The sequence below is a fragment of the Armigeres subalbatus genome, chromosome 2, assembly GCF_024139115.2.
Source record: "Armigeres subalbatus isolate Guangzhou_Male chromosome 2, GZ_Asu_2, whole genome shotgun sequence".
Lineage (NCBI taxonomy): Eukaryota > Metazoa > Arthropoda > Insecta > Diptera > Culicidae > Armigeres > Armigeres subalbatus.
The window spans coordinates 53,043,138-53,058,674 of NC_085140.1; the positions used below are offsets into that span (position 1 = coordinate 53,043,138).

General features: G+C 37.6%; 1 protein-coding gene across 5 annotated transcripts in view; it reads right to left on the reverse strand.

Annotated features, from left to right (window-relative positions):
* Positions 1–15,537, reverse strand: part of LOC134208665 (uncharacterized) — a 181,084-nt gene that overhangs the window by 16,052 nt on the left and 149,495 nt on the right. For all 5 annotated transcript variants that reach the window (XM_062684439.1, XM_062684437.1, XM_062684434.1 and 2 more), the window contains 2 exons: positions 2,718–3,953; positions 1,798–2,006 (listed from right to left, as the gene is read on the reverse strand). In XM_062684439.1, coding sequence (XP_062540423.1) covers positions 1,798–2,006; positions 2,718–3,953 — 1,445 coding nt within the window. The remainder of the gene's footprint in view (positions 1–1,797; positions 2,007–2,717; positions 3,954–15,537) is intronic.

Genomic DNA, 15,537 nt, shown 5'->3' on the forward strand with positions numbered 1-15,537 from the left:
GCCCATACTACTCAACGATGCAACATGATACAATCATGAAAAACAAACGAACTACAAATTAAAACCTATTTTGCACTCGAGCCCATACTTTAAACTTAAGAACTTTCAACATATTTGCTTAAATCGAATGCTACTTGCACAAGGAACTGTGTCCGTGCTTTTGCTCGTTTTATATCATTTTCACCCTCGGAATTGTTCATGTTGTATTTGCAATGCATTCGTATTGTTATTGATGACACAGATAAGATGAGACAAAGATGTCGTGTTTTGTCGTCCCGTTGGCTTTACTAGCGAATTAAAGGGTGTATGGAATCAAATTGCATAACTTTGAACTACTCGCCAAAAAATAGTCCATCAACCGATTGTCATGAAATTTGCAGGGACTGAAATACATATATAACTGTTTCACTGTAATTCTTAAATACATCCACATGTTGAAGTTTTTGCCTTTCTCGTACAACTAAGTTGTACCGAAAGGCTATCATTTCACTCCGAAAACGAACTTTTGATAGAAGCCTTTGAGACCCATAGTATTATATACCAATCGACTCAGCTCGACGAGCTGAGCACATGTCTGTCTGTCCGTGTGTATGTATGTGTGTATGTGTGTGTGTATGTGTGTGCACAAAAGCTATGAAAAACATTAGACAACTTTTCGTATAGTAATCCTTAACCGATTTTCTCGCAACAAGTTTCATTCGACAGAGGACAAAGCCTTGTTGATCACTATTGAATTTTATAACGATCGGTCATTGCGTTTAAAAGTTATGAAGAAAATGGTACATCAGACCATATAAACCCCGTATAAGGTTGGTGCCTTAACTAAATGCGAGAAAGGCACCACCAACGCTAGGTGGATTAATCTGGGTTTTTTTTGTTTTTTGATGGACTCATAAGATTTTGTACATGTCCTTAACTAACATTTTTCATCCTGCAAGCTATACCAACAAAAAAATAACTAATTTTATTGTCTCATTCGATTATTCAACTTAATTAAAGTCAACTTTCCCTTGGCGCCTCTAACTATTACAAAAATCGAAAACAAAAAATCAAAAAAGTGCTGCAGTGTGAACTGGCCTGAACAATGAAATTGATGCTCTCCCAAAATATGACAAATATCAGTCCAAAATTAGATTTCAGCGCTTTTCTTATTTTTTCGATTTTGGTTTTTAACTATAGAAGCGACAAAACAGAAAGTTTTTTGGAAAGTTTATCTGTATTAGTCGGATAATCGAAAATGTTAACGTTGGAGTTATAAACCAATACGAAATGTTGACGCGAAAGGCCAAATCAACATTTTGTGTTCCGCATTGATCAATTTTGAAGGCTTCCGAAGCTCGTGTTTTCATTCCAGACCAGTATCTTTCGATCGGCCACAATTCTAGTGATTTTGGGATCAAAAGCACAAAATTGGATTACTAACACTTTTTATTCTCAGCTTTTTATAAGATGTGGAATATGGAGGTGAATGCGCAAGATTTATTTGCATACGTCATGTTCCTTCGGCAGTATTTTCGAATGCTGAAGCCGTCTTCCACAAAATATCGTTAAAATCAGCCCAGAAGGGCTTTTGAAAGTGATGCAATTTGATTCCGTACACCCTTTATGCTTGATGATTTTTTTCCAATTTTTTTGTGAATTTTTTTGATTGGTTAACTCGTTGTTGCATTTTAGGTCTTAATCGACTAAAACAAAACAGTGTAAAAAACCTGGGTGTAATTGATTACATGACAGTAATTTTTATAAGCATAAGTTTGAATCAATTTTACCTCAAACCCATGAATCATTAATACTAACCTGAAACGTTCCCGGCGCGCACCGGGTGTTACCAGCATTGCATTCGTTCTCCTTCTCCGTTGCTTCCTGCTGATGAGAGTGGGCACAGTCGCACCGGCCCAGTTCGTTGCAGTAGGTGTACGGATCAGCCAACTGGCACTGTCGGTTGTTAACGCACGCCAAACCGAGTGAGATCGGCCCATCACCAAGATCGACACGTGTTCGAATTCCTATAATAGTGGAAAAGATACGAGAGATACGAGTACTCTACGATCAAGCTACACAGTGTGTACACACCTTCCTCACTCGGCATTGAAGTATTAAAGGGAACCATCGAGTACCAAAGGCAAAATAATATTATGGAAATTAGAATGGAAAAGCTTTCGTTTTTAAAACTTTTTTCAGAGGGATTGATACATCTAGATCTAAATAATCGAAATCGAACGTCGCTTTGTGCAAATTGATTGGTGTGGTTTCATTTAGGTGATTTTGTTTTAGATTTGCATCCTTATTAATTTTTCCATAATGTACCAGAATTCAAGACAAAATTTTCAAAACAACTTATCTGCTTTCGTAAAGAAAGATTCAAACGACGATTTGACGAATCTGATAGCTCTCCCACGCAAACCAACACCATCAACAGGTACCGGAAGCCTTCATCTACCTATTGATGGTGTTAGTTTGCGTGGGAGAGCTATCAGATTCGTCAAATCGTCGTTTGAATCTTTGTTTACAAAAGCAGATAAGTCGTTTTGAAATTTTTGTCTTGAATTATAGTATTTTTCCACCAGTAATTTCAACCAAGTTGAAATGTAAACTCGTCTTGCATATTTTGAATGTGTATTTTCCACAAACAGCTGCGAAAAATCGTTCAACCGTGCCGTTGATGCGAGAGTGAGAGAAAGCTCAACGCATCGAAAGCTTCGAAAGCACCATCTTACCTTGATGCTTTACTCTGATGCTGCCCTCTGTACTTGAAAACAGTGTAACAGATGCGGCCGTTGTAGTACTAGTCGTGGTCGTGGTCGGCAGCGGTGTAGTACTAGTCGTCGTTGTAAATGATTCCGATTCGGATAGAAGCGTGGCGACCGTTGTTGAAATGGGAGCTTCCGGTTCCATCATCGTCGTTCGGCTAGCCAAACGAACCATTGTGGGAGTTGTTTGTTCCACTATGGCAGCATCAATTTCATTATCAGTGTCCTGCTTTTTCGTGTCTGATTCTTGTGTTGTTTCGTCCATTTCCTTCGTCTGTTCATCACTCGCATGTCCATGTTTCTGGCTTTTATCATCTTGATATTCAGCGGTAGTGTAAGCTTCAGTGCTATCGTTGCTCGCTTCGTAAGACTCTTGACTAGTCTTTGGGGTGGATTCATCTTCTCCTTCAATCAAATTTGAATGGTCTTCTCCAGAGATATGATTGTGCTTCTCTATAAGCTCTACTTCTTGTGGATGCACATGCGTGCTATGTTTAATTTGATAGTAGCTCTCTGATTCTTCTCCGTCGTGACTCGCGTTCTCGTACTCATAGCTTTCATTGGTTGATTCGGTGGTTGAGATTTCTGAAGAATTTTGATCGTATTCTGTGGACTCGTGATAAGGAGTTGTATCAAGTGTTTCATTTTCATCGTGGTTTTGAAAGTTTTCTTCTGCCTCATGTTCCATTGCAGTGTACTTTTCCGTGTTTTCATACATATGCATGTGGGAGGTACTGTTAGTATCATCGAAAGTCACAGCTTCTTCACTAGTTACATACTCATCGTAGCTACCACTGGCTGTCGTACTCTCTTCGCCCGCACCGCCACTTTGCTCTACTTGTACCATTTCTTCGGCCTCTTCCATAACCTGCTGCTGCTGCTGCTCCGCACTATCCACCGGCTGCACTCTGGTCATGAAGTCCTCCACGACGACCGAATCATCCTCAGTGGTCGTCGAAACATGCGGCTCGCTTGGTTCCGGTTTCTGTTGTTGTGGTTTGGCAATGACCGGTAACTGTTCATCGTCTGTCACAATGGGATCGATGGGGGCGGATTCCACTACACAGGTTGGACCCGCTTGGCGAGCCGGAGACGTGCATTGACACCGGCCGAACAAATTGGGAATTAGAAAGTCACAGTGGCTCTCTTCGTCCCACATGCGACAGTGCGCGTGACTGTAGCATACCGTTCCTGGCTGGGCCGCTGGAATAAAAGGGGGGAAAGGAAGCATATTACAAATTGAGCAGTACATTGATCTAGCGTTTTTGTGTGTATCATTGAGTGGAAATCAGTGCTCTTGGTGGTATTGTTTAAGGGTTCGATTCAAATTTTATTGCATTCGTTTCGGTTGTTTATAAGAATATTCAATATAAAAAATTGAATATGTATTTTAATCAAGAACAATTTGATTGCGTCTAGAAATGCTTGAAAATATATCATTATCATCGTAGGTCGATAAAAATATTCAAAGATTCCTCAACATTCTGAGTTAATTATTAAAATACTAAAACGAATTTTCTATACTCCGATTTTCAACAACACTGCTGCACGATTACCGGAGAGGATACAAGTCTAACCTGTTGAATGCGAAGAAATCTTAGTTTTGACTTAGTAGATTTAGTAAACAATTTTTCATGAAATCATTGGGTCATCCGATAATAGTTTCCATTGAGTCATGGTCAACAATAAACTGACCCCGCATATCAGTCCCATACTATGTTTTCACATACGAAAATGACTGTTGAGTTTTCAATTACATCTTCTATATAAAACTTCTAAAATATCTAATAAATTGAAACATCATCAGATCTTGTTGAAATTTTGTTACGTTGTTCATCATTCGGTAGATTACCGTGAAACGATTTAGTATGATTGAAACATTGTTGCAATCAGCCCATGTAAATTCTTAATGGGACTTTCAATATGGGACGCACATGACTTGGTATTTTTTCACACATGAACATAAAAAAATCACAATTTTCATTATGGAAGTACTTTGTAACGAGTACAGATATTTTCTATTCCTAAAAAAGAATCATCATCCTAACCGTTACCTAACCATTATAATACAACTTATCTGTACATTTAAATATCGTTCAGAGTCCCTGATTGTTAAGGTCAGGTAAAGCCATGTGAGGTAACTCGGCGATTTTCGATAAACTGAGAGCGGATATGCTCATACGACAGAAGCCGAAGTTTCGGTATCGTTCGTGATGAGATTGAAATGTAATATACCTAAAGCAATGCGATAGCGTTCTTTCTATTCTGGCCGTTGATGAAGGCAATCCAACGTTACAAAAAGTGATTGTGTGCAGTTCGTTAGGGGCCATCCAGAAGCCACGTTGTTATATTTTTTTGTTAAATATCTTGGCTGTGCATATGCACAGCATATGTTTCGAAATGGACAAATTGATATGAAATTTGCGAAAAAGAATCCACGTGTCTTGGAGGGACTCGAACCATCAACCTCCTACTCTCTAGATAGGCGTGATAACGTGATAACACAACAAGACCACTTAAAGGTCACGTTTGCTCCACCGCGGTTAGGTCTTTTTTGCAAATTGAATTGACGAAACATTTTGCAAATATATTGACGTTGTTATAGCTTTTGAAGATTTTCAAAATTTTCAATTTTGGAGGGAGGGCATGTGGTTTATCGTGGAAATTTGGCAGACCACACCTGCCCCCCTATGACCACGTGTTTTATTTTCAAGTACAAAAAAAAAGTTTGTAACTAAAAACATATGGTTAACCCGATCAATTTGAAGATGGACAAAAATTCAAAGGTGCAGCCCAATCGGGTTGTACGCAAAGGTGACGTTGAACTACGTGGCTTTATATAATGTACATGTTTTCGACTTTTCTGTTCGATGAGAGAAACCAAAGCAAGCGTTTTTCAAGCCCAGGTTGAATCTGTTTTCGTTATTTCAAGACCAATATTTGAAAAAGGGCGTAAAAGTTACGCCCTTTTCGAATGTTGGTCTAGATTTATCCTGCGCTCCGAGATTGAGTGAGCATTACGCACTCTGGTCATAGATATAATTATCAAGATGTTGGGGTCAGAGCAAATTAGTACTCATTTTATGATTTCTCAGTCTAAAACCCGGTGGCTCGTTATAGAAAATCACATCGTGAAAGCTGGGCTGATAATTGCGTTTGGTGGTCTTCCTATGGAGGAAGTCAGAATTGACGCGATAAATAAGTTTGATAATAATTATTATTCCTTCATGTGAGTTGCGTCGGACTTTGGACACATAGGAATCTGCAAAAACGAACCGAAGAAAGTTTTCCAGAACACATCCACTGCAGCAGTGAAGAATATTCCGAGCTTCTCTACTGGCATCAATAGACGTAAGCGAGAAGCTGCCGTCAAACACCCCCAAGGTTTTGAGAGAAAACGCGCGTGTAAGCTAGCAGAAACGAACTGCACCAGCTGGTGCAGCCCTGTAAGTTGCATTAATTTGACTTCTATGCTGGCTGGAGGTCTCCAGTTAGCCTTGCGAACAAAGGTTCAGAAACCGGAGATAGCGAGTTCGATTCGCGATCCAATCTAGGATATTTTCGGGTGGGAAACATTCTCGACACCCCGAGCATAGTGTATCCATTGTATTTGTCACACAAGATACATATTGAATACTCATGCAATATCGGGCATATAAAGCTTTCAATTAATAACTAAAACAATGCTAATCGATTACTTTGAAAAGCAGGCCAAGTTCCAGTTGAAATGTAGTGCTATGGAAGAAGAAGCTTGCGATACACTTACGAGATTGACTGATTCACCGAAACCTAAACTGCTAAATATTATTATTATTGCTAAATTGTTAGCAAGTTTTCAATAGGTACTAAATATTATCATACCTAAGTATTATAACACACTCTGCCCATGATCGCATAAATGTAACATTTGCATTTTGGTTGATTTTCTAAATCGTTTGTCAATCCTCCCCACAAACTCAATCGTTTTCAATTTACCACAGATAAGCAAGATAGTAAAGCCTACTTTACTGTTGTGGGATTAGATGCAGTAAATTGAGCTTTCTGAACGATTCACAGGCTTTTTACTAAATGAACAAAAATGCGAGTGTTACAAATATGCGATCATGGGCAGACTGGAATCGGTTTTTACGCGGAGGATGTGGGCCGCGTGAATTAAAACAACGTAAAAAACCGCGTAAATCCCAAAATGTGTCTAAATGAACCATGGATATCCCGAAATTCTAGTGAAAACAAAATCGCATAAAAAGCGAATCGTGTACAAAGACCACGTAAAAAATGACTTCAATGTACATCGGTTATGAAGCGTTGACTCTTCCTTGATCGAATGGTCCAAGACAATTGTAAATCCATAGAGAAACGGCTGTAATATTAACGATCAAAGTCTATCATATTTTCGTGACGTTTTTTGATTTTTCGAAATCGTAAAGTGTACCCCAATTTAGAAAAGACAGACGTAGTTCTACGTCAAAAGAGGAATTTCAACTGATTCAAAATAAAACTAAGCCCAGCATGGAAATTATACATTTTCTTGAGTTCGAACATTTTGATGATGTTATCATGTTGTAATATCAAGTATTAGGATATGTGGAACTCGCAAACTCTTTCGATGCATCACGAATCAGGATACAAAAAAATGTGGACTCGCGATATGTTATAAGAATTTCGAGAAAAATTTGTTATAGTCCAGTTTTTTTTTTATAATTTCCTTATTAAAGTGATTTTTTGAACAATTATAAAGTTCATCACTGAACAACATCCCTATATATTCCTATGAGTATTTGGGACCTTCCGTAGCTCTGGAGGTACTGGAAAATCTTAAGATATATTAACCTCAGCGAAGCATCTGAATTGAACTTTTACAACAAAAAGTTTATCTGAGTCCAGTTCAGGAATCACAAAGTTGATATGTAATCTTAGAGATGCAAAAAACTCCTACTGCTACGAAAATTATTTTAAGCTTTTAGTGGAATGCATTTAGTTGTCATAAGGCGAGTTTGTACTATTCCATTTAATTCCACTACTTTATGACAAGCTCCTACTGTTGTTTCTTTTGAGTAGCATTCCTGTAGAAATTCCAGTATTGTCCATCAAATTGGTTTACCTTCCAATATTAATAGGTTTTTCTAAGGGCATACAAGTTTCATTCAGAATCTTAAAACTCTCTTCATTATGCCATGATTCTATGATTCTAATCAGAACCGTAACACAATGTCCTTTATATTCCTTTGCCTGAATTATACAGTTTTGTCATAAAATGCTAGTTTTCATTTTAAATCTACAGTCTTTAATATCTTTGGGTTCCTTTTGGCATTTATTAATTTACACTGGATTCTGTTTTTACACGATTTACATTTTCTCAATTTCCCACTCGTCCTAAATTTTTAACGTATATTAATTATCATGTGATTTTTCTTTATTCAGGATTTTTTGATACATGTTGCGAGGATTTTGGTGGTAAAATGAAGTCACACGATCAAAAATACGAGCGAAAAAAAACGTATAAAAACAGAATCCTGTGTATTGTAATATTTTGTTATTTAACCCTTTCAGGACGATTTTTTTTACATGGATTTGATGTACATATTTGAGGTTTTCCACTGGATCTTGCCAAAACTAGTACAGAAAGAACTGAAAAGTCGTAATTTTTCGGGAGTTCTAAGCCAAACTGCTCTAAAGTACATATCCTCGAATATCTATGTGATCATAAGGCATTATATTACCGAGTTTTGAATAAACGTAAACTATTTCAGGGTCTCAGTCTCAGAACATATGATCGACTCGATCAACCAAGTCCTGAACGATGTATCCGTGCATCATCGCTAAGCATCCAAGCAGGTCCATTGAGCCAATGCGATTTCATTTATTACTTTCATAAGCTACAATAAATCTTCCATGAGTCGATGTTCTAAGATACAATATCGACTAAAACAAAAACTCAGCCTAAAAAATTAAAAAGAAAACCATAGCAATTAGGCAATTCCCAATAAAGAAATCATGGTATGAGCAATAGATAAATATTTAATTTTCCACAAATAATGCAAAATTTCCATAAGCAATGAAGAATTTTCCACAAAACAAAAACAAATTAACACTTTTAAAACCAAAAATTGCAATTATAAAAGAAGAATTTTCCATAAACAAATCAAAATGTTCCACGGAAAAAATGCAAGCTTCTCATAAATAAATCAATATTAACAATAACAGTACAAAATTTACCACTAAATAAATATACCAAAAATTAAAAACTTGCCACGGAGAAAATATTAAAGAGCATTAAAAAATGTGGAAATTTCCATATAAGAAATAGGAATATAAAAAGCAATAAAATTGAACATTTTTCCATAGATGACCCCTTCTTTAAATGCGTTTGAAGTACATGGAGAACTTTATCAATTTGGTTGCTATTTTGTAATTTTTAAATAAAAAATTTTCTTATTTTTTTATTGCTCTTTATTGATGCGAAAGAAACTCAGCATTGCCGGGTGTCGCAAATGTCACAATGAACTATTTGCAGAACCGCACTCGAGATCAATTTCCGTGCGTTTGTTTTGTTAACCTCAAAAGCTAGCATAGCATAGCATATGTGATTGTACAAATCGTGGGTGGCTATACAATGCTCAATTGAGCAATCTACTGTATACTGTCACAAATTAGTACTTGGGATTAGTACCTTTTCTTATACAGTAGCAGTTGTATACCTGGCCACGTCCTTACAAACACGGAAGGAAGGGAAGGAATGTTCAAAATCATGAAGATGCAAGGAACCCATACTACCTTCATCTCGGGAAGGAAAATTTGTGTTAGTGGGTAAGGTGAATAATAGGGAGCTCTATTCGACAATATAGAGTGTTTGTCAATAACAGTAGATGCTGAAAAATTATTAAAATATATTCATTATTTACTTACGAACCGTCCAAAGCAGAACAAAGTAACCCGGATCTTGCAAATGTTTCGCATCATATATAAAACACGTTCAATCGCACACTTATTCACCGAACGTTAAAAACAGAACCACAAACGTGGATTTCACGAATGTTCAGCGTCCTGCCTAAAAAACGTCCGATCGCTTACTGAACAGAAATACGACAAAACAGGCACTAGTTGGTTTTCATTTCTACCGCACAGAACGAATAAAGGCTCCCCCAAACACACGCGATGCGACAGTCGCGACACGATTCTATCGCTTGGCGACAGCGATTCTGTCGCCGTTGGTATGGAAGCGAAAATAGAACATTGCTTGCAGCGACCAAACGATAGAATCGTGGCGACTAGTTGTCGCCGTTGCGGCGATGAAATCGCTTAGGTCTGGGGGAGCCTTAAAATCGGTCAGCGCGGACTGTCTGCTTACTGAGCAGAAACACGACAAAACAGGCACTCTTGTTTTGTTATCCTCAACAGCTGACCCAAAATTGTATTCTAATGACTTTTTTACATTTCCCAACTTCAACAAATTCAACCAACTGTTTTGTATATATACAAACCTTGTGGATCCCAAAACAAATCGATTAGCGAAAAAATCTTGCAAATCGGTCAACCCGTTCGCGAGTTAAATCGTCAGAAATGAAATACCGTTATCGGGGGTGACACTGGGTCAAATGGGGGTGAGAATGAGTCACTGTTTCAACTACTTAGAGTGCTTGTAGAATATATTGAATGTATCTGAGGGCAAGAAGAGTAAAATATAAGAGACCTTTTTGAACGATTTTGCTCTACGACCTCCAGACTGCCGGTGAGAGCGATGACCCATTCTCACCCCCAGATCCATTGTCACCCTCGATGGCGGTATCAACTCATTTTTATTATATAGAGATTTTGTGAAAAATTTTGATTTTTTTTTTGTGGAAAAAATATTTATTTTGTGAAAAATTTTGTTATTGGTTATTGTTAATATTGATTTATTCATGAACATTATGCACAGCATATGTTTCGAAATGGACAAATTGATATGAAATTTGCGAAAAAGAATACACGTGTCTTGGAGGGACTCGAACCCTCAACCTCCTACTCTCTAGATAGGCGTGATAATCCCTACACAACAAGACCACTTAAAGGTCACGTTTGCGGAAAAGCCATCAGAATCCGAGTACCAACCTCCACCGCGGTTAGCTCTCTTTTTTGCAAATTGAATATCTTTCGGATGCTTGATTTGTCCAATCTCCACATGTGCTTTACTATTGTATATCCACAGCCAAGCGAGTGCACATTGTTTATTAAACGAGAGGATCGCACTCCATGCCCCCCAGTAACTGTCTGGGCGGGCATGGAGTGCGATCCTCTCGTTCTCAATTTGCAAAAAAGAGAGCTAACCGCGGTGGAGGTTGGTACTCGGATTCTGATGGCTTTTCCGCAAACGTGACCTTTAAGTGGTCTTGTTGTGTAGGGGTTATCACGCCTATCTAGAGAGTAGGAGGTTGAGGGTTCGAGTCCCTCCAAGACACGTGGATTCTTTTTCGCAAATTTCATATCAATTTGTCCATTTCGAAACATATGCTGTGCATATGCACAGCCAAGATATTGAACAAAAAAAATGGTTTTCGTACGGCCGAGTTGCCGAATAATATGCAATTAATTGTAATCATGAACATTTTGTTTTTTTTTGTTGTAGAACATTTTGATTTCTTATGGAAAATTCTTATTTTTTAATTGCAAGTTTTGTTTTTACAAGTGCTAATTTATAATTGTTTTGTGGATAATTTTCAACTGTTTATAGAAATTTTGCATTATTTTGCCTTCGATATCGACTCGTGGAAACAAATGATGCTATACTAAAAATATTTTTTTGGGTTACTCTGATGGTTCTTTCGTATAATTTTCCAATGAACATTGCTTTTATAAGCGACTCATAGAGGAATGAATGTATTATAGACCCTTTTTGGAGTTCGGATCATTCGATTTATCCAATTAACCAACCCAAGCAGCACAAATCAAGCGAATATGGTTGCAGTAACTTAATTGTGACTGATTCTGGACACATATAAGCTACTGCGATCTATGTGTAACATGTGTGCTGCTCGGAAACTAATGAATGATGTATGACAAAATGTCCCAGTAGGTCCATTGGTTTGATATGACTTCAATTATTATTTATACAAGCTACTACAGACCTTTTAGGCTATACAAAACGTCCTGGAAACCGTTATGTTTGAGCTAAAGACACTATATACAAAGACGGGAAGTCTGATCCCTGAACAAATAAATCACAAGGCAACTATGCGTGCGGAACACTGCTGATGCTGGATATACTTTCCACATTGGTCTATTCAAATTTAATAATTCCAAAATATTTGATTTGTATCGTGTTCATCCACCCAATAAAAATCCACAATTCACTATAAACATGTTCAATTAATTTTCAACCACATACGAACACTTTTTTACCTAAATCCATGAAAAAATATTCAAATATCAATACAAACATATTTATTCGTGCTGGTTCAAATGAACCCTTGCCAAATATTGCGCGCGATATTTTGGAATGACAGGTCTCCTGCTCGATTGGAATGACACTGACAGTAAATTTGGAATTCCAATTGGAACATTTCCCGTCTTTGTTTATAGTTTTTTTTAGTTTGCGCTACTTAATCATCCAAGTCCGTGAACCCAGTGCTTCTAAGGCCCTACAAAAAAGTTTGCGAACAAATCTCATTGTTATTGTGCAACTTAATGTTGAGTCAAGATTACTTTGAGTACCTTGTCTCTTGGATCTCATGTTAAAGGAAATTAGGATCATATTCTTTTTGCATCGGGTTGGGTATAAACTGGTGCTGAGGACATTGCAAATGCCTGATCTGGAAGATATCGTGGGCTGAACTTGAGAACGTTTTGGAGTACCTTGAGCATCCTGTTATACTGAATATTAATCACTGGCTTAACGTTCAGGGTGACTCATTTTATCTAAGTATTCAGAATGATTCAAACATTTCAACTTCATTTGCATGCTCTTAGAATCGAAATCTTCCCAAGGTTTCGGATATCAAAGTTTTCAGGGTCTGTCAAATTTGCGCTCCCATATTTTTTTCTGTAAAGGCAATATCCAGATGAACAATTTTGCTGGAATGATGCCCTAGCTCTCGTTTGTGATTACACAGGCAATCTAAAATGCTGGGCATATATGACCCATACGTCCTGAAAGGGTTGAGATTTGTTTTGGAATTCAATTTCAATCGTTATTATAACACTATTTTTTAACCTAGATTGCTTTAGGAATTTGAGTGTTTTTTTTCTGGAACACTGCAACTTTTTTTCATATCGCAGGAATATCCATAGTTCGAAGACCCTTAGAATTTAAAAAGCATTATTATTAATCAGAATTTCATGTTGATTTTTTAAATGCAAGCTTCTTTATGTCATAACCTGAGATGAGATAAGACAACTCGGAGCTGAATGCCTTCTCATAATTTATGCTCGCTCCACGCGACGGACAGTTCCAGTGCGACCATCTTTTTTTCACCAACTAAAAATTAACAAGACGAATTAATTTATATCAATAATTACCTATTGCTGAGCAGTTGAACTGTATTCTTCAATTGCTACATAGTCAGGATGATGAAAACAATTTTTTAACTCCATTTCGCGTTCAAATTGGCAATGAAAAAGTTTGTTCATGTTGATTTATTACTTTCAAATCTGAAGTTGAAAAATCCCCGACTTCTAGCAACACTACGAAATTAATAACAAAATACCCACCTGCACAATAAAGCAACGCTACGCTTGCCGGCATCTGTATGTATCGTATCGTGCCGTTTTAAGTATGTATCGTAAAAGGAGATGAAGAACTTGTTTTCAAATTCTTCTTCTTCTTCTTCTTCTTCTTCTTACTGGCATTACATCCCCACACTGGGACAGAGCCGCCTCGCAGCTTAGTGTTCATTAAGCACTTCCACAGTTATTAACTGCGAGGTTTCTAAGCCAAGTTACCATTTTCGCATTCGTATATCATGAGGCTAACACGATGATACTTTCATGCCCAGATAAGTCGAGACAATTTCCAATCCGAAAATTGTCTAGACCGGCACCGGGAATCGAACCCAGCCACCCTCAGCATGGTCTTGCTTTGTAGTCGCGCGTCTTACCGCACGGCTAAGGAGGTTTTCAAATATCAAGCAGAATTAATATGTAGAAAATTTCTACTCCTTATGACAGGAAAAGCAAAATTCCGCTACTAGTGGGTCCACTATTAGACATTTTACCCTATACCCCATGATGAATTTCTTTTAGAAAGCTCCAAATCCGGGGAGCACTAGCTCTGATGATGCATTTCAACTTGTTCTACACAAATGTGCAGTAACCAACACGAAAGGAGCAAAAACAATGCGAGAATCACCATTTTTCTGTGGTGCTGCATATCTGATTCTGTTTTTTCGCACTTGTATACAAGTTTGATAAATTTGTTATCATGGCTTGTTATTATTCGGAACAGTTTTTGCCTCTCCTTTATCGTTTTTCTTTATCTATTGAGAGTGATTTTCTGCAAACCCTGATTATTGTAAAAACATGAACATTTTTCAAAACTGTTGCTGCAGTGAGTTGATGCACAAGTTTCGGTGGCGTGAGGCCAAAAAGCATGGCGGTGGCGTGGCGCGGCGGTTTTTTTTTTATATTTTTCCATTTTTTCCTGGAAATTGAGACTGAATCGTAACCTGTTTTTTCGTTTCTTTTATGGAAATAGGATCTTAGGCCCGATGGTCAAATAATGCAGATATGCATCGGAATTGCGACCGACGCTGCGTTACCGCTTTTTCTCGATGCACACCTGCGTCTTTTTAACGCTGAGTTGAAAAGACGCTACGTGGTCATCGGCCCTAAGATGCGCTTTGCGTTTAATGATTTCATGATTTGTATTTTTTACACTGCTATTGTTATTCACCATAAGCTTTTCGTGTTAAAAAAAAACAGGTGGTTCGAGAGCTACACCCCCCTCTCCCCATATGGCTTATCGTGGTCATTTTCCAAGCCCCTCTTCCCCATATATAACCACGTGTTTTCTGGACGGCCCCTAATGCAAAATAACGGAATGAAAAGTTAGTAACAAAATTGTCTTCTTTTTTGTTGCTGACAAAAATTTTCCGATCTTTGTCATTATTATCTACGACAAAAACAAAACTTTGTCGTTGGATCTCTTTTGTTGCTTGTTTCGCATGCACATTCAAGACAAATTGATCCTGAATAGAACTAAAGATTGAGATACACAATGTAAAAAAAGACAAGCCAGCGATTGAACCCACGACCTCCCGCTCTTCATCATCAGATACAAAGATCTGTTGACATCTTTTAGCAAATTTCCCCAAGCAAATTAAATTTGTAGTACTAATGATAAGACAAGAATAAAGTATGCCCTGTCCATTTCAAAACCATAATAACATAAAGGGAAAAGAAAGGAAAAATTAGAACAAAATAAAATCATTGGATATAATTAACCTAGATTTCCAGCACCCGATCCGGTAGCATTCCCTGGAAGGTCACAAATACCTCACACCCAAAAATAAAAACAAAAAACAAAAAATTAGAAATTTAATAAACGGTATAGTTTATATCTCTATTATTATCAGGGCACTTATTCTCTCACAAGCATAGTTTTATGGCCATTCGTCTGGTAACCACACTTCATAGGCGCCGACCACAGGAAGATGACTTGTTTTTCGGCTCTCCCAGCTACTTTGCCCAAATTGAAAGCGAAACTGCGATGAAACTAGAAAAGAGAAAAGAACCAAACAAAGCCCTAATTTGGTTTTTGAACGGTTGTAATGTTCGATTCAATTCAAATTTTATGCGCTCTTTCCTCTATCAT